Raw genomic sequence first — 13,480 nt, 5'->3', positions numbered from 1 at the left:
CATTTATCTCGCTGGGTGGTGAAAGTTCGAGAGTGTTTGCAATGCTTAGTAGACAGCTTAGCATATAGTAAGCGCTCAATACAGCTCCTGTTATTACAATTATTGATCTGTGTGTCTCAAGGTCTGAATTAAGTTTTGCTCATTTTCTCTTTACTCTCAGTTCTATAAGATTCTTCCGTTTACTCCTCCAGCCCCTTTATTGAATTTTGTATTTGGCAATAATTTTTCATTTTCAGGAACTCTTTCATATTCCTCCCCCCACTTTTTTTTTTCAGAAGAGCTTGTTCTATTGTTTTATGGCTGCAATATCGTCTCAGATTTCTCTGAGGATATGAATTCAATCTTTTCAAGTTCTCTTCTCTTCCCTGAGTTGACTGTTTCCTTTGGGGAGAGCTGTTGTGCTTTTACTCTGGTCCCCAGTCCTGTGACACTGCTCTGTCCCCAAATCTGCTCCTGGCCTGTCTTCTCAGTTCATCAATAAAAGACCAAGCTGATGGGCAGAGGTGGCTCCGTGGGTTTCTGCCCGGCGTGTGTGACCATGTTTGATCTCTCAGCTTCCCCCACAAAGGAAGGTCGATGTGGGCCCTGCACCTGGAGGGACCTGTCAGCCAGTGGCTTGACTTCAGTCTGTGTGACTGGTACTGACAGACAGGGTGACCTTCCTCTCAAACATAAACCCTTCCCTCAGCACCAACACCTGAAACTAGGTTTGCCCTTCTTGGGGACATTGCTCTGTTTCTTTAGAAAGCAGAACTCCAATTTGAGTCTTGGAAAAAAAACGAAGCTACTGCTGGGGTGGTGGGGTGGTGGGAGCACTGCTGGGCGGGGCTTATATCCAGCTCTTCAGCAGACATATTTTAAAAAATACTTATTTTATAATAATTTTAGATTTACAGAAGAACTTCAGAGATAGCGGGAAAGGGTTCCCATACACCATTCATTTCTCTCCCCAAAAGGTCAACACCTCACATATCCATGATACGTTTGTCAAAACTAAGAAATGAACGTCGATACATTATCATGAACTGAACGCTAGCCTTTATTTGGATTTCACTAGTTTGTCCACTAACGTCCTTTCTGTGCCCCACGATCCCATCCAGGATGCCTGTCTTCATTCCGTCATCCTGTCTTCTCCGTGACTTGTCACCTGGGACGCTCCTGTTTTCCTTCTCTTTCATGGTGAGTGGTGGCCAGGTATTCTGCAGAATGTTCCTCAGTTGAGGTTTGTCTGGTGTTTTCTTGTGAGTAGCCAGGGATTACAGAACCTGATGAAGCGCCCTTCCTATCACATCTTAGCAGGGGAACAGGATCAACCTGACTTTTGCTGCGGTTTGAGAAAATGCTGTAAACTGGGATCTCTCTGGGTCCTGTTTTCCTCCCTTGTGATAGGGGTTGATGATTTTGGCTTTGCAGAAATCTGAGGACCCAATGAGACAATACAGGCAGGGCGCATGGCCCGGGGCCCGGCACCTGGTAGGTTCTCAATAATTGTCAGTTCCCCTCTGCCAGGGCAGCCTCAGGTCCCTCCCCTCTCACATCTAAAGTGCTGCAATTTACAGCCTCCACAAAGCACATATAACTATGACCTAATTCTTTCCATAGGACAGAGTTTTAAGACAGAAAAATAAGAAGATATGAGGTCAGTACTTCTGCTGCCTCTTGTCTCTCTTTGGTAGAGCAAAGCCATAAGGATCTGTGTGGGGGTCATTGCTAATAAAACTGTAATATGTTCTCTCAGATCCAATGAAGTCTGGCTTTCCTTTTACCACGAGCTATGTGCCTAGCCAAAATCTGTTTTCCTCTTTCTGTTTCCTAATAGAGCTTCAGCTTTGGTCCAGGGTATGTCCCATCTCCACATCACTCAGCAGATGAGGGGAGTGGATTACTATTGGTCTAAACCAATCAAGGCACTTCCATCCCCGAAGCCAATGATTGGTTTAGGATGGGCAAACGGCTGGATGTTGAGCAATGAGCTGATACGGGCCCAGCGAGCAGCCTTCCCCGCCCCAACACTGAGAACACTGAGAAGCTTTAAGTTTTCTTTCTTACAGGGATTTTACGTTTCCTTTTCCTTAAAGTTTCCTTTTCCCCAGTTTTTTAGCTCCTATCCCCCTGCATCTTAATTATTTTATATATCAGTTTCTTAATCATATACAATAGATTGTTTTTAACCTGAATCAGAGAAATCTCCTACCTCCTCCTTTAGATAATTACCCTGAAACTTGTGATTTATGCTTGTTGATTGTAATCATTGAAGCCTAATGTTCTTTCCAACCCGTTCTGGGCTCAGCTCCTCGACAATTAACGCCAGCTGAATGACCAGTTGAATGGCCCACAGGCTCCAAAATAAAATTTATTTTTCCTCTTTCAGGAGCCTTGGGGATACAGATGATGCCCCCAGCAAGATGACCAGTCCCAACCAAAGAAGCCAACACGGTCTTCCAGGTGGAGCTCGAGACCCCTTCCTCTCATCTGAGATCAGCTGGGGTGAGAGTTCCGTGAATCCCCCAATAGGCAGGGACAGCTCTTTGCCTCTGCCCAGCAGGAAGCAGACACAGAAGAGACCTCCTGTCTCTCAGCTTCTCATAGAGATTTCATGGGGATCACGTCTCTCAAGGGGATAACAAGGCAGGCAGTTAGAGGCAGGCATTGGGTCTCTGCACGTCCAACACAACCCAAAGAATGCGACGGCCCAAAAAACCTCCCCTCTCTACCCAAAACTTCTCCTTTTCATGTAATTATCTACCCTTATGAGGAAACAAATGGGTACAAAATACCCAACTAGATTAAACCAGTCACTCACACCTGCGCAGTAAAGGCCACCACGACCTTCATTTCACCTGGGCCTCATTATACCATCATTATAATATCATACATATGCCCGGAAGTTCATTAATATCGTTATAGCAGACTGAATTCTGGGAAGGAACATACGCAGTCTAAAGAGATATGGTAATAGCCTCTTGTCAATCACAGGTGTCAATCAAGTGGTCCCATGCCCAGAGAGGAACAGCCCATTCTAGAGAAAAAAGGGATAAAAACTCCAAGTCCTCGCCAGTCAGGGCTCTTGCTCTTTGGCCTGTGGCCCTTGCCCTGGCCTTTTGAGCCCTTTGGACCTTTGAGCTGCAGCCTTTTTGAGCCACACTGTCGCTTGGGCCCGCTCCTAACCCTTTGGAGAGTATTTTCTCTTCTAATCATGGCCCTTGAGCCACTGCCTTCTGCTCAGGCCTTCTTCCAACTCTTTAGAGTATACTATCTCTTCTAATAAACTTCTCTTTCACCACTTTACCTTTGTGTCTTGTTCAATTCTTTGCTCCAGGCGCCAAGAACCTGGACACCGTGCCGAGAAGGCCCGTCCTCCGGCAGCCGGAGCGGCTAGGATTCCCAGTTTTCCTCCAGGAGGCTGGGGTTCAACCTCCGGTGTGGGAACCAAGCCCGGACATCACGCCGAGAAGGGCCTGCTCTGTGGTAACAGAGCCATTAGGGAAAGTCTGAGGGATTTTAGGAACAATCCCCCATCTCCCATCCTGTGCAATGTAATGTCCTCTGTCTGGATGATAGATGTTTAAAGTTCAAACTTATCAGCTGGGTAGGTTGATCAGTGTAAACACCCCAGCAACACCCAGAACCCTACAACATATGGGGCTAATTCTTCCCCAGGTACAAACTGCATTCCAGAAGAGCATATCCAGCATTCCCCCCTTGCTGTGACCTTAAAGACTGGTAAATATTATAGGTGAGGGTGGGGAAGGTCTATGGAAGGAGACGTAAAGAAGGCGAGTGAACATATCCTGGGCTTGTTCGGTTTGGGTCTTTGATGGAGCTGGACTCTGCAACACCTGAGTACCTAATGGAGAAAGGGAATTTCCACACATTACCCTCTGCCACGCATGTCTGTAATCAACCCTTCCCCATTTCTCCCACAATTAAAGAGAAAGTTGATTTCATTCATTGGTCAGAGCCTGCACCACCAATGGGGTCAGTATTACTAATGGGTGGGGCTGCCATGCTCGGCACCCTTGAGCTGGCTGGAGCCAAGGTCACATTTTGAGAAGAATCAGGGACCTTGTTAAGGCTTTGATGCTTGAGAACCTGGTGTGATGGGACCTGGGAAATGGGGAAGGGCTGATGGGCAAAACAGGATTCAGGATTTTCTTGTCCTGTCCAGAACATCATCCGAGAACCCCCCACTCTCTCCCTTAACTAGAGTTGATTAAACATGACTAGTGAAATGAATGCCTATTTAGAAAACGCCATTGAATTAAACATGGAAGATGGTTGTACAAATAGATTCTTAGAATTAGGACGATGCAACGATGGCAGCCCCTATGCTCAGGAAGGGTCGGTGCGTAACTCGCTGCCTCTTCTCCCCGTAGAGAGAGACAATAACTAGGGGGATGGGAACAGCAAGAGCTGAGACACTGAGAGGGAAAGTCCATGAATCATTTTTGTTGGTGGTTACCTGGGAAGAAGCTACTTGTTCTTTGTGACAGTCGGAAATTAAACACGAGAGCGGCCTCAGCATGATTTTGTGTTCAAGGTGGTGGAGGAAATGGACCAGACAGCAAATGGTGACAGACACAGCTTGTGGGCTGAATCACCCAAGTGACAGGCATTTGCTAAACGTGGCCCAAGTTGGGCGCCATGGTGGATTGCCTGCACTACCGCCATGTCTCCCGAGGGGCAGCTGTGAGGCAGCTCTGTGTCGGGGGCCAACACCCCAGCCCAATGATGGAGTTCCTGGTGTGGAGTGGGTGGGTGGGGCACCCACCATCAGTGGTCCAGTCTGGTAAGGGCTGAGGAAATTAAACGGCACAAAGCAGAGACTGTATAGAGGGCTGCCGGAAGGACCTGCTAGCATGGGGAGGAAGAAGACGGAGGATGAGTTTTGATAATATCCATCTGTGATGGGGTTATTGACCCGGGTCCACAGTTGGGAAAAAGCCCAGCAGTCAACGCACAAGGGCAAAATGGACCACGGGGTTCTCTGCAAATCCTTCCCCATGGGGACCTCATGGGGCTGAATTGCCAGCGAGCAAGGCTATTGTGCATTTTCAACCTGCCCACTTAATGTCTCAGATTTGTCTTCTGCATCAGTGGTCAGCAAAATTTTTCTGTAAAAGGCCAGATAGTAAATACTTCTAGCTTTGCAGCCCATACGGTCTCTGTTGCAATTACCCAACTCTGCAGTTGTAGTGTGAAAGCAGCTGTAGAAACACGAAACATGTGGGCAAGGCCAGGTTGGCCTGAGGGCAGAAGGTTCCAGATCCTAGTTAGTCCAAGTGTGGCCCAGTATTCTCGGCATGACTTGGAAGCTTCTTAGAAATGCAGGATCTCGGGCCTGGCCCGCGGAGTCAGAACCTGCTGCTCACAGGGATTGTTCCTGAGACGTCCACAGATGTCACCACTGTCTATAGTGGTCCTGCTCTTGTCATCTGTACAATGGAGAGGGTCCCTATAACCAGCAGGCTGGTGGTCTAAGGAGTGCCAAGGCCCCTCTTGGGATTCCTGGGGGAGGAGCAGGACCCGGCACTGCCTGGGAACTGTGGCATCACAGGAAAGTGAGGTACAGGGGATCAAATACATGGTGATGGAAGGAGACTGGACTTTGGGTGGTGAGCATGCAAAATAGAGTATAGAGATGCTGTATTATAAAGCTGTACACCTGGAACTTTATTATTATTATTATTTTCAGGTGTACAAAATAACATAGTGACTAGACATTTACACCCCTCACAAAGTGATAATCCCAAGTCTACTACCCTTCTGACACCGTCCATAGCTATTACAGTACCATTGACTCTATTCCCTATGCTGTACTTTACATCCCGTAAATATATATATATATATATAAAATTACAGTTGACATTCATTATTACTTTATATTAGTTTCAGGTGTACAGTGCAGTGGTTAGGCATTTATATAGTCTATGAAGTGATTCCCCCCATAAGTCCACTATCCATCTGACACCCTACTTAGTCTTTACATTATTGATTGTATTCCTCATACTGTATTTCACATCCCTGTGACTATTTTGTGACTACCAATTTGTACTTCCTAATCCCTTCACCTTCTCCCCCATCCTCCAACCCCCCTCCATCTAGCAACTCCATCCACCTAGCAACCATCAGTTTGTTCTCTGTATCTGAGTCTATTTCTGTTTTGTTTGCTCGTTTCTTCTGTTCTGTGGATTCCACATATAAGTGAGGTCATATGGTATTTGTCTTTCTCTGACTTATTTCACTCAGCATAATACCCTCTAGGTCCATGCATGTTGTTGCAAATGGTAAGATTTCATTCTTTTTTATGGCAGAGTAATAGTCCATTGTATAGATATACCGTATCTTCTTAATCCAAGCATCTATTGATGGTTATTTCAGTTGTTTCAATATCTTGACTATTGTGAATAGCGCTGCAGTAAACATAGGGGTGCATGTATTTGTTTGAATTAGTGTTTTGGGTTTCTTTGGATAAATACCCAAGAGTGGAACTGCTGGGTCATAAGGTAGTTCTATTTTTAATTTTTTTGAGGAACCTCCACACTATTTTCCATAGTGGCTGCCCCAATTTGCAGTCCCACCAGCAGTGCACCAGGGTTCCCTTTACTCTACAGCCTCGCCAGCACTTGTTTGTTGATTTATTGATGATCCCATTCTGACCGGGGTGAAGTGGTATCTCGTGGTGGTTTTTATTTGCATTTCTCTGATGATTAGTGATGTTGAGCATCTTTTCATATGTCTGTTGGCCATCTGTATGTCCTCTTTAGAGAAATGTCTCTTCATGTCCTCTGCCCATTTTTTAATTGGGTTGTTTGTTTTTTTGGTGTTGAGTTGTATGAGATTTAAAATTTTTGGATATTAACCCCTTATCAGATGTATAACTGGCAAATATCTTCTCCTATTTATTGTAGTAGGATGTCTTTTTGTTTTCTTGATGGTTTCCTTGGTTGTATACACCTGAAACTTATGTAATGGTATTAACCACTGTTATCCTGATACATTTAATTAAAAAAAAGAAAACGCTGCCTTGCTTGGTAAGGACTTGTGCTTTGTACAAAGGTCTATGAATTAACACTTGTGCTCACTCAAGCCCCAGAGCTGACCTTCATAAATATACTTAGAGAAGGCAGAGTGGGAGTTACCAGGCCCTGCCTGTGGGTGTAGAAACTGATGCTGAGATGTGAGCACTTGCTGAGGGCCACACGGGGAATGGTGGGGCCCTGATCTGAACACAGGTCTACCACCCCAGAGCCAGCTCTTGCTGGGCCGATCTCGGGTTGGTTGGCTTGTGCCCATTCCAGAGAGAACCAGTGAGCCCAGTGGGAGCAGCCTTAGTGGAGATGTGAGGACACAGAAATCACTGCCTGCCTCATGAGCTCTTCTGGGAGTGGGCTGAGGACCCTGGAAAGGGAAGTGGACCAGTCCATGGCTGGAGTGGAGATGGGTGCAGACCTGTCTGATGGGTGCGGGCTCCTTAAGGAAGCTGAGAGATAAGCCCTGGCAAGGGGCCTGGGGAGCATCTGGAGGCAGAGACCCCAGGGTCAGTGTGACACTGGTGGGACACTCCAGGGACTAGCCCCACACCACGCTCAGGTGCTCTGAGAAGGCGAGGGAGGTATAAAGGCAAGAACTGGTTGCCCATGGCCCATGGCTCTGGGTTCGCATCAATTTTTTTTTTAAGATTTTATTGGGGAATTGGGGGAGGGGAACAGTGCTGGGGATTTGGGGAAAGGGGAACAGACAAGTTGCTGTCCTTTTGTTCTTCAGTCTAGTTGTGGAGGACGTTGCTTCACTGGCCCATGTTGGCACCATCATTGCGCTCTTCCCGGGCGAGGCAGATCAGTCGCCGGCTTCTGGATGGCCGCTCATGGCGGCTGCTGGCCGCTCACGCTGGCTGCTGGCTACACCTGGTAGCCCATGGCAATGCACTGCCACAGGGACTGCAGCCCACGCCGTCGCCGGCGACTCATGGCAGCCCAGCTCCAGGTTGAGCTGCTGTTCAGCATCTTAGCTGTGGAGGGCAGTGTCACTGGCCCTCATATGTGGGATCCGAACCGGGGCCCTCTGGCATCCCAAGCCAGCTCTTAACCATCGCGCCACTCGGCCGGCCCTGGCACCAATTTTTAAAGAGCTGATTTTAACAAGTTCAACCTGTGTCCCTACTGGCTGGAGCGGGAGTAAAGGTGTGGAGGTCGTCCCAGCAGAAGGCTGGAGTGAGGCCCACAGTCCATGGGGGGCCAGGAGCCATGATGGTCCACAGAGCAGAAGAATGACAAAAGCTGGGGGCAGCACACAGGCTCTGTGGGGGCTCTCCACTGGTGGGGAGGGGACCTCTGGCTTCCATGAAGGAATGCTGTGGTTGGGGCAAATTCAGGAAGGAGGATTCTGGACAGTATACTGCAATATTTACTGGTAAAAGGGCAGGGACACAGAGCATCCAGCTTTGGGTTTATATTACTCTAAATACGACCCGTGTTTACACACTGGCACGAGAAGCCTGATCTATATTTCAGTGGACGCAGGACAGCCCTGTTGATGCCACCAGTCTGTAGCTTGTCCTACTGTGCCCGAATTTTAAAGCCTACACATATTCTTGCTAGGGTACGTATTTCTTTCATAAGATTGGTTTCTCACCAATACTGGACAGGGGCTCTGTACTCTGAGAATGGGGTTTTGGATGCAGGAGCAGGGACAACTCGTGCGGAACTTGGGACTCAGGAGAGATGGCTCTGAAGAGGGGGTGAGGATTGGGCACCCCATTCAGGGGCAGCCTCCAGGAAAGCACTGGGCCCAGGAGAGACGAAAACCCTGTGCAGTGGCAGTGAGGCCAGACTGGAAGCAGGAGGGAGATGCCAAAAGCAAGATTAACCCACCTGGACGATTGGTGCTGGGCTCGCTTTCAGCTCATTCATTCAGACATCACTGATTACCTTATGAACCAAGACTGGAAGGAGGGGAGGAGGAGGAGAGAGACATGTGAAGGACCTGTCCTCTCTCACTGGCTCGAAGGCAAGAAGGCTCAGCCATGGGCAAAATTAACCCTACTGTGCAGGTGACAGCACTCAGAGCCACAAGACAGGTACAGGAAATGTGTGACAGAGCACATGCAAGACATTGCTTCTGGCTTGGGCCAGCGCTGCCAGGACACCCTGGGGGCATCACGAAAGAGGCAGAACTGGTCCTTGAGAAACACCTATTTTGATACGTACAGGTGGGAGTTGAAAGGCATCCCAGGTAGAGAAGACAGGAGGGACCAAAGCAGGGAGGTGGAAAATGAAGTCGGAACCATGAAGCAAACACTGGTTCATTTACCCACGTGTGTGCTGTGCAAAGGGTTGGCCCGTTAATTTGAGGAAATCTTGTATTTTTCTTTAGGCAGAGAACTTCCTGTCTTTCTTCCCTCGTGTACAGATTGCACCTTTGTAAGTATAGAGTAACAATGGCGATGATGGTAATAGCAGTCATAATGATGATAATAATGTAAACTGTGATCAAGTGGAATAAAGCCTTGAATTGCCAAGTCTGGTTTTATTCTGTGGGCAGACATCACTGACCTGACTGTTCCCCAACCCCTGCCCTGTCTCTGTGTCTCATTAAACTCAAGGTCTTGACTCTAAGAGGACATCGTACATCCCACCTAGCCTTGAATAAGAACAAAGTTGTAGGAAGGAACATCCAAGAAAGTTTATTCTGAACAAGGAACAACGCCAACTTGAATAGAGCCAGGAAACCCAGCGTCTCGCGGGCTGCCTCCAGCTCCTGCCCGCTAATTCATGCAGACCTCCCACTGAGAACACCCTGGTGCTGCTGGGGTCCCAGTGAAGAGAGGAGCAGCCCGGGATTTCCTGGAGGGGACAGGACAGTGCCGACGGGGAACGAAGACTAAAATGTGTGTAAGCCGAGTAGCCGCACTTGAGCAACACCATCTAGAAAGAGCCTTGGTTCAAAGGAGGAAAACAATGACCATTAAAAAAAAATAAAAATATAAAACTACACCATACATTAAAACGTCTCTTACGAAATCGAAGCGCTCGGCAGCCCTAAGGACTGCTTTATAATGTAAAAAGGGAAAATTGGAAGTGGAATGAAAAGGCAAAACCACAGCTGAGCATCGACGGGGTACAGATGTTAATGGTGCCAGGAACACAGTGCAAAGAACCCAAACACCAGGCTTATTTCCACAGCGCATCCACCAGCCCAAGGAGTGAAACAGGCACGTTTCTCCAGGTGACGAAGGCGCCGCTGACGGAGTGGTGCCGTTCAGTGAGCGGGTGGGTGCCTTACGCACAGGATCCCGTTTCTCCCTGAAACCACCTGCAAGGTGAGTTTTACTTCCCCCATGTTCAAAGGAGGACAGGGATGCCCAAGTGATGACGCGATTTACCCACAGGCTTCTGGTTGGTGAACAGCAGGGCTGGCTTCTGAACAGACTCCAAGTCTAAGCTTTTCCCGGGTGCAACAGCACTTTCCAATTCAAAGGCGAGCTGCTCCCTGAACAGATCCTAGTCTGTTTCTGGTGTGAACCCACTGTCCTCCTAGAGTAAACTTTCTATCATGACTCATGCTTCCGAATTCATCAATATGAACCCCCTTGTCCATGGCAGTTGGGGACTCTCTCTAAGACAATCCTGATGAGACGACTTTATACCCTTCCCAGGAGAGAAATCCTGGAAGGCGGGTGGAGTCAGAGGTCTACCAATGGGACCTCCGGTGACACTCTGTAGGAGTGACTCACTGATGGTCAGCAACTTGACCTTCATTCTGAACTTGCATCTTCCTGCCATCCCAACCCTGGGAATGGGGTGGGGGTGGGGTCCTGCTGAAATTAAAAATGGGGTGCGGGAGTCTTCTGTGAATGGAGGGAGAAGTGCATCTGCTCCATCAAGACCTTGGGGACCAGGCCGGTCTGCAGGCCACTCCACCTTGGACGGTCTAAAGACTGACCTGGCAGAGAATGCAAATGAAGACACTTCTGGTTTGGCTCCAGGATTGGGGACCGGTGTTTCCAGAGGAAGGACAAACACATCAGATGGTTATTTTGCCTTTGAGCGGCATGTTCGAGACCACTGCCTAACGAACCAGGGTGACCAAATGGCAAAGCTGCGGTGGTCTGATTGTTTTGGGGGATGGGAGTGCACGTCCAACATCAAGGTTCTAGTCTGCACGTGTAAACAATTTTAGAAATGTCAAAGGTTTGGCGAGGTTATTGGATTCTCCCAATAACCTTGCAATTCAAGGTGGGGCAAAGAGCTGTTTAACCCCTTTGGCAGATGCAGGAAACTGAGGCACAGGAAGGGCACGGCTTGTCCAAGGTGGCACAGGGAATCATTCCGGCAGCTGGGACCAGAACCCAGGACCCCCAGCTCCGAGCCCAGGGCTCTTTCTGCATCTGATGTTGTCAGGGGTGAGAGGGACCGTCGTGGCAGAGAGGGGCTTTGGTGGGCGGGGCAGAGGTGTGTGCAGTCCCGCCTGGCAGCCGCAGGGGCTGGCTTAGCTGCTGCAGCCTCGGGAGCAGGCGTGGGCCAGGATGTTGTTGTTGCGCCCGTCCTGAAGCTTGTCCTGGGCCTGGCTGTCAGCGCGGCCCTCGGCGTCCAGGGGCTGGCTGCTCTGCCCCTGCTGTCTCCTCAGTCTGCAAGCAAGCACAGCACAGGCCTGAGTTAGTGACAAGGGCAGGGGCAGCAAGATGTCCGGGACACGCCTGGGCGAGCAGAGTGACTCAGGAGCCCAGAGTGACTTCAGCCCACATCTTCCCTGGGCCTGGGGAAACACAACCACAGGAGTCCAGCGTGCTGCACGTGCTTTGGAGCCAGGTGCACCTGGGGTCAAAGGCGGGCTCAGGCGCACTCAGGTGAGCGCCCTGACACACACAGCCTCAGTTTCTCTATCTGTGAAATGGAGACGCTAATGCCTACTTCAGGGCTCCTTGTGAAGGCTATAGGGAGCGCGGGTGTATTTTGCCTGCCCACACAGGCAGTGACGGTGTGAGCCCCCCACATCGCTCATCCATACGCACGTACTGAATGTCCGCTGATGGAGCGGCCACTGCCGGGGAGCAGAGGAAACCCTGCCAAGCAAAGCACAGAGCTTATCACCTAATGGGGAGATGGACACTAACCAGATTGTCCCACAAATACCCAAGCAGGTGGCCACCCAGACTTACAAACTAGCCCGGAACAGACTGATACTGCACACTGCATTTCGTAACAGTGGCCCCAGGTCACCGTCCACGTGGTCTGAGATGTCAACATCCCTTTTTTTTCTGCTTTTCAAGTTCAGGGTCATGCAGGGTCATGCACTATCCCACAGCCGTCCCTGCATGTGGTGCAGGTAAAACAGGAACTTGAGACCTCGAAGGAGGCAGCAGGAAGTCTGAGAGCAGGGAAGAGCTCAGCCCAAACCCTGACTCCCGGGTCCTGCTTATCTTCTGCGCCTCAGCTTCCCTACCTAAAACTAGTTCCCTTCGCTTGGCAGGAGGCAGAGGGAATCAGAGGGAATGTGTGCAAAATATCGCGTACAGAGCTGGCGATCATCATAATACTGCATTTCTGCCTTGTTTTGAAAGACACGGGGTTTAGCGTGAACACACTTTCCACATTAGAAGGTTCGGTCAGACAGAGTGCAGACTTATTGTTTGAATTAAATGAAATTTGTGTCCTTGTCACATGCAGGGCACTGTGGATGAGTCCCAGATGAACACAACATAGTCCATGGCCTCGGACGGATCACAGGTAGGTGTGTGTGTGTGTGTGTGTGTGTGTGTATGTGTGTGTGTGTGTAAATGTATGTGCACGTGTGTGCAGGGTAGGGATGCCTAGTGTTTGCCACAGCGCGGGTACTTGAGCGAGTCCTCAGGTAACTAATGAAATCCCAGCAGCAGCAACTGTATTTTATGACAGTGAACCTGGGCTGCTGCCTCCTGCCCCTTGTCCATCTGCAAAGACAAGCACCAGGTGTGCAGCTCCTCTGCCCCTGAGGTTTGCCGTCCTCAGAGAGGTCGACTGGGAAAAGTGGTCAGGGTTAAAACACATCATCCTAGTGCAGCGGGTACCAGGGGCCAGAGGACAGAGCTGAGATCGAGACCGGAAGTGTTTGGGGAGGGGAGAATGGAGCGGGGAGGAGGAGGTGGGCCCACTCCTTAGCAAGGCTGGAAAGTGCCTGAGAACCTTCTTCCCTGCCCCCTCTCACCTCGCCTCCCTTCAAAGAGACTGAGTCACCTCTGGGGAGAAAATCAGATCAAAACTGGGGGAAAACTCAAATGACTAAGAAAAGAAACGCTGTTACTTGCAAAGTAGGACATCGCTGTTGGGTTCACAACTGTGATGCTGCACAGTTCTCTGGGTCTGTCGCAAGACGAAAATGAATCCCATTAAGAGTTCCTTTTAAATGCCCTTAAGCTGGGATTTTCTATTTTAAAACAGCATATGTACCCAAATATGGTTATTTTGGAACCAGCATTACTATCTCTAGACTCCTGCATGTC

The 13,480-nt window shown here is 49.2% G+C and overlaps 1 protein-coding gene across 1 annotated transcript in view; it reads right to left on the bottom strand.

Moving 5' to 3' along the window:
- Nucleotides 1–9,662: 9,662 nt before the first annotated feature.
- Nucleotides 9,663–13,480, bottom strand: part of STK32B (serine/threonine kinase 32B) — a 299,588-nt gene continuing 295,770 nt past the window's right edge. Inside the window, exon 13 of the mRNA XM_019661148.1 lies at nucleotides 9,663–11,629. Coding sequence (XP_019516693.1) covers nucleotides 11,491–11,629 — 139 coding nt within the window. The 3' untranslated portion in view covers nucleotides 9,663–11,490. The remainder of the gene's footprint in view (nucleotides 11,630–13,480) is intronic.

This window comes from Hipposideros armiger, unplaced genomic scaffold, assembly GCF_001890085.2.
Source record: "Hipposideros armiger isolate ML-2016 unplaced genomic scaffold, ASM189008v1 scaffold_337, whole genome shotgun sequence".
In the NCBI taxonomy this organism is placed as follows: domain Eukaryota; kingdom Metazoa; phylum Chordata; class Mammalia; order Chiroptera; family Hipposideridae; genus Hipposideros; species Hipposideros armiger.
The sequence above is the reverse complement of the archived record's forward strand: the minus strand, read 5'-3'. Positions and strand labels throughout refer to the sequence as shown.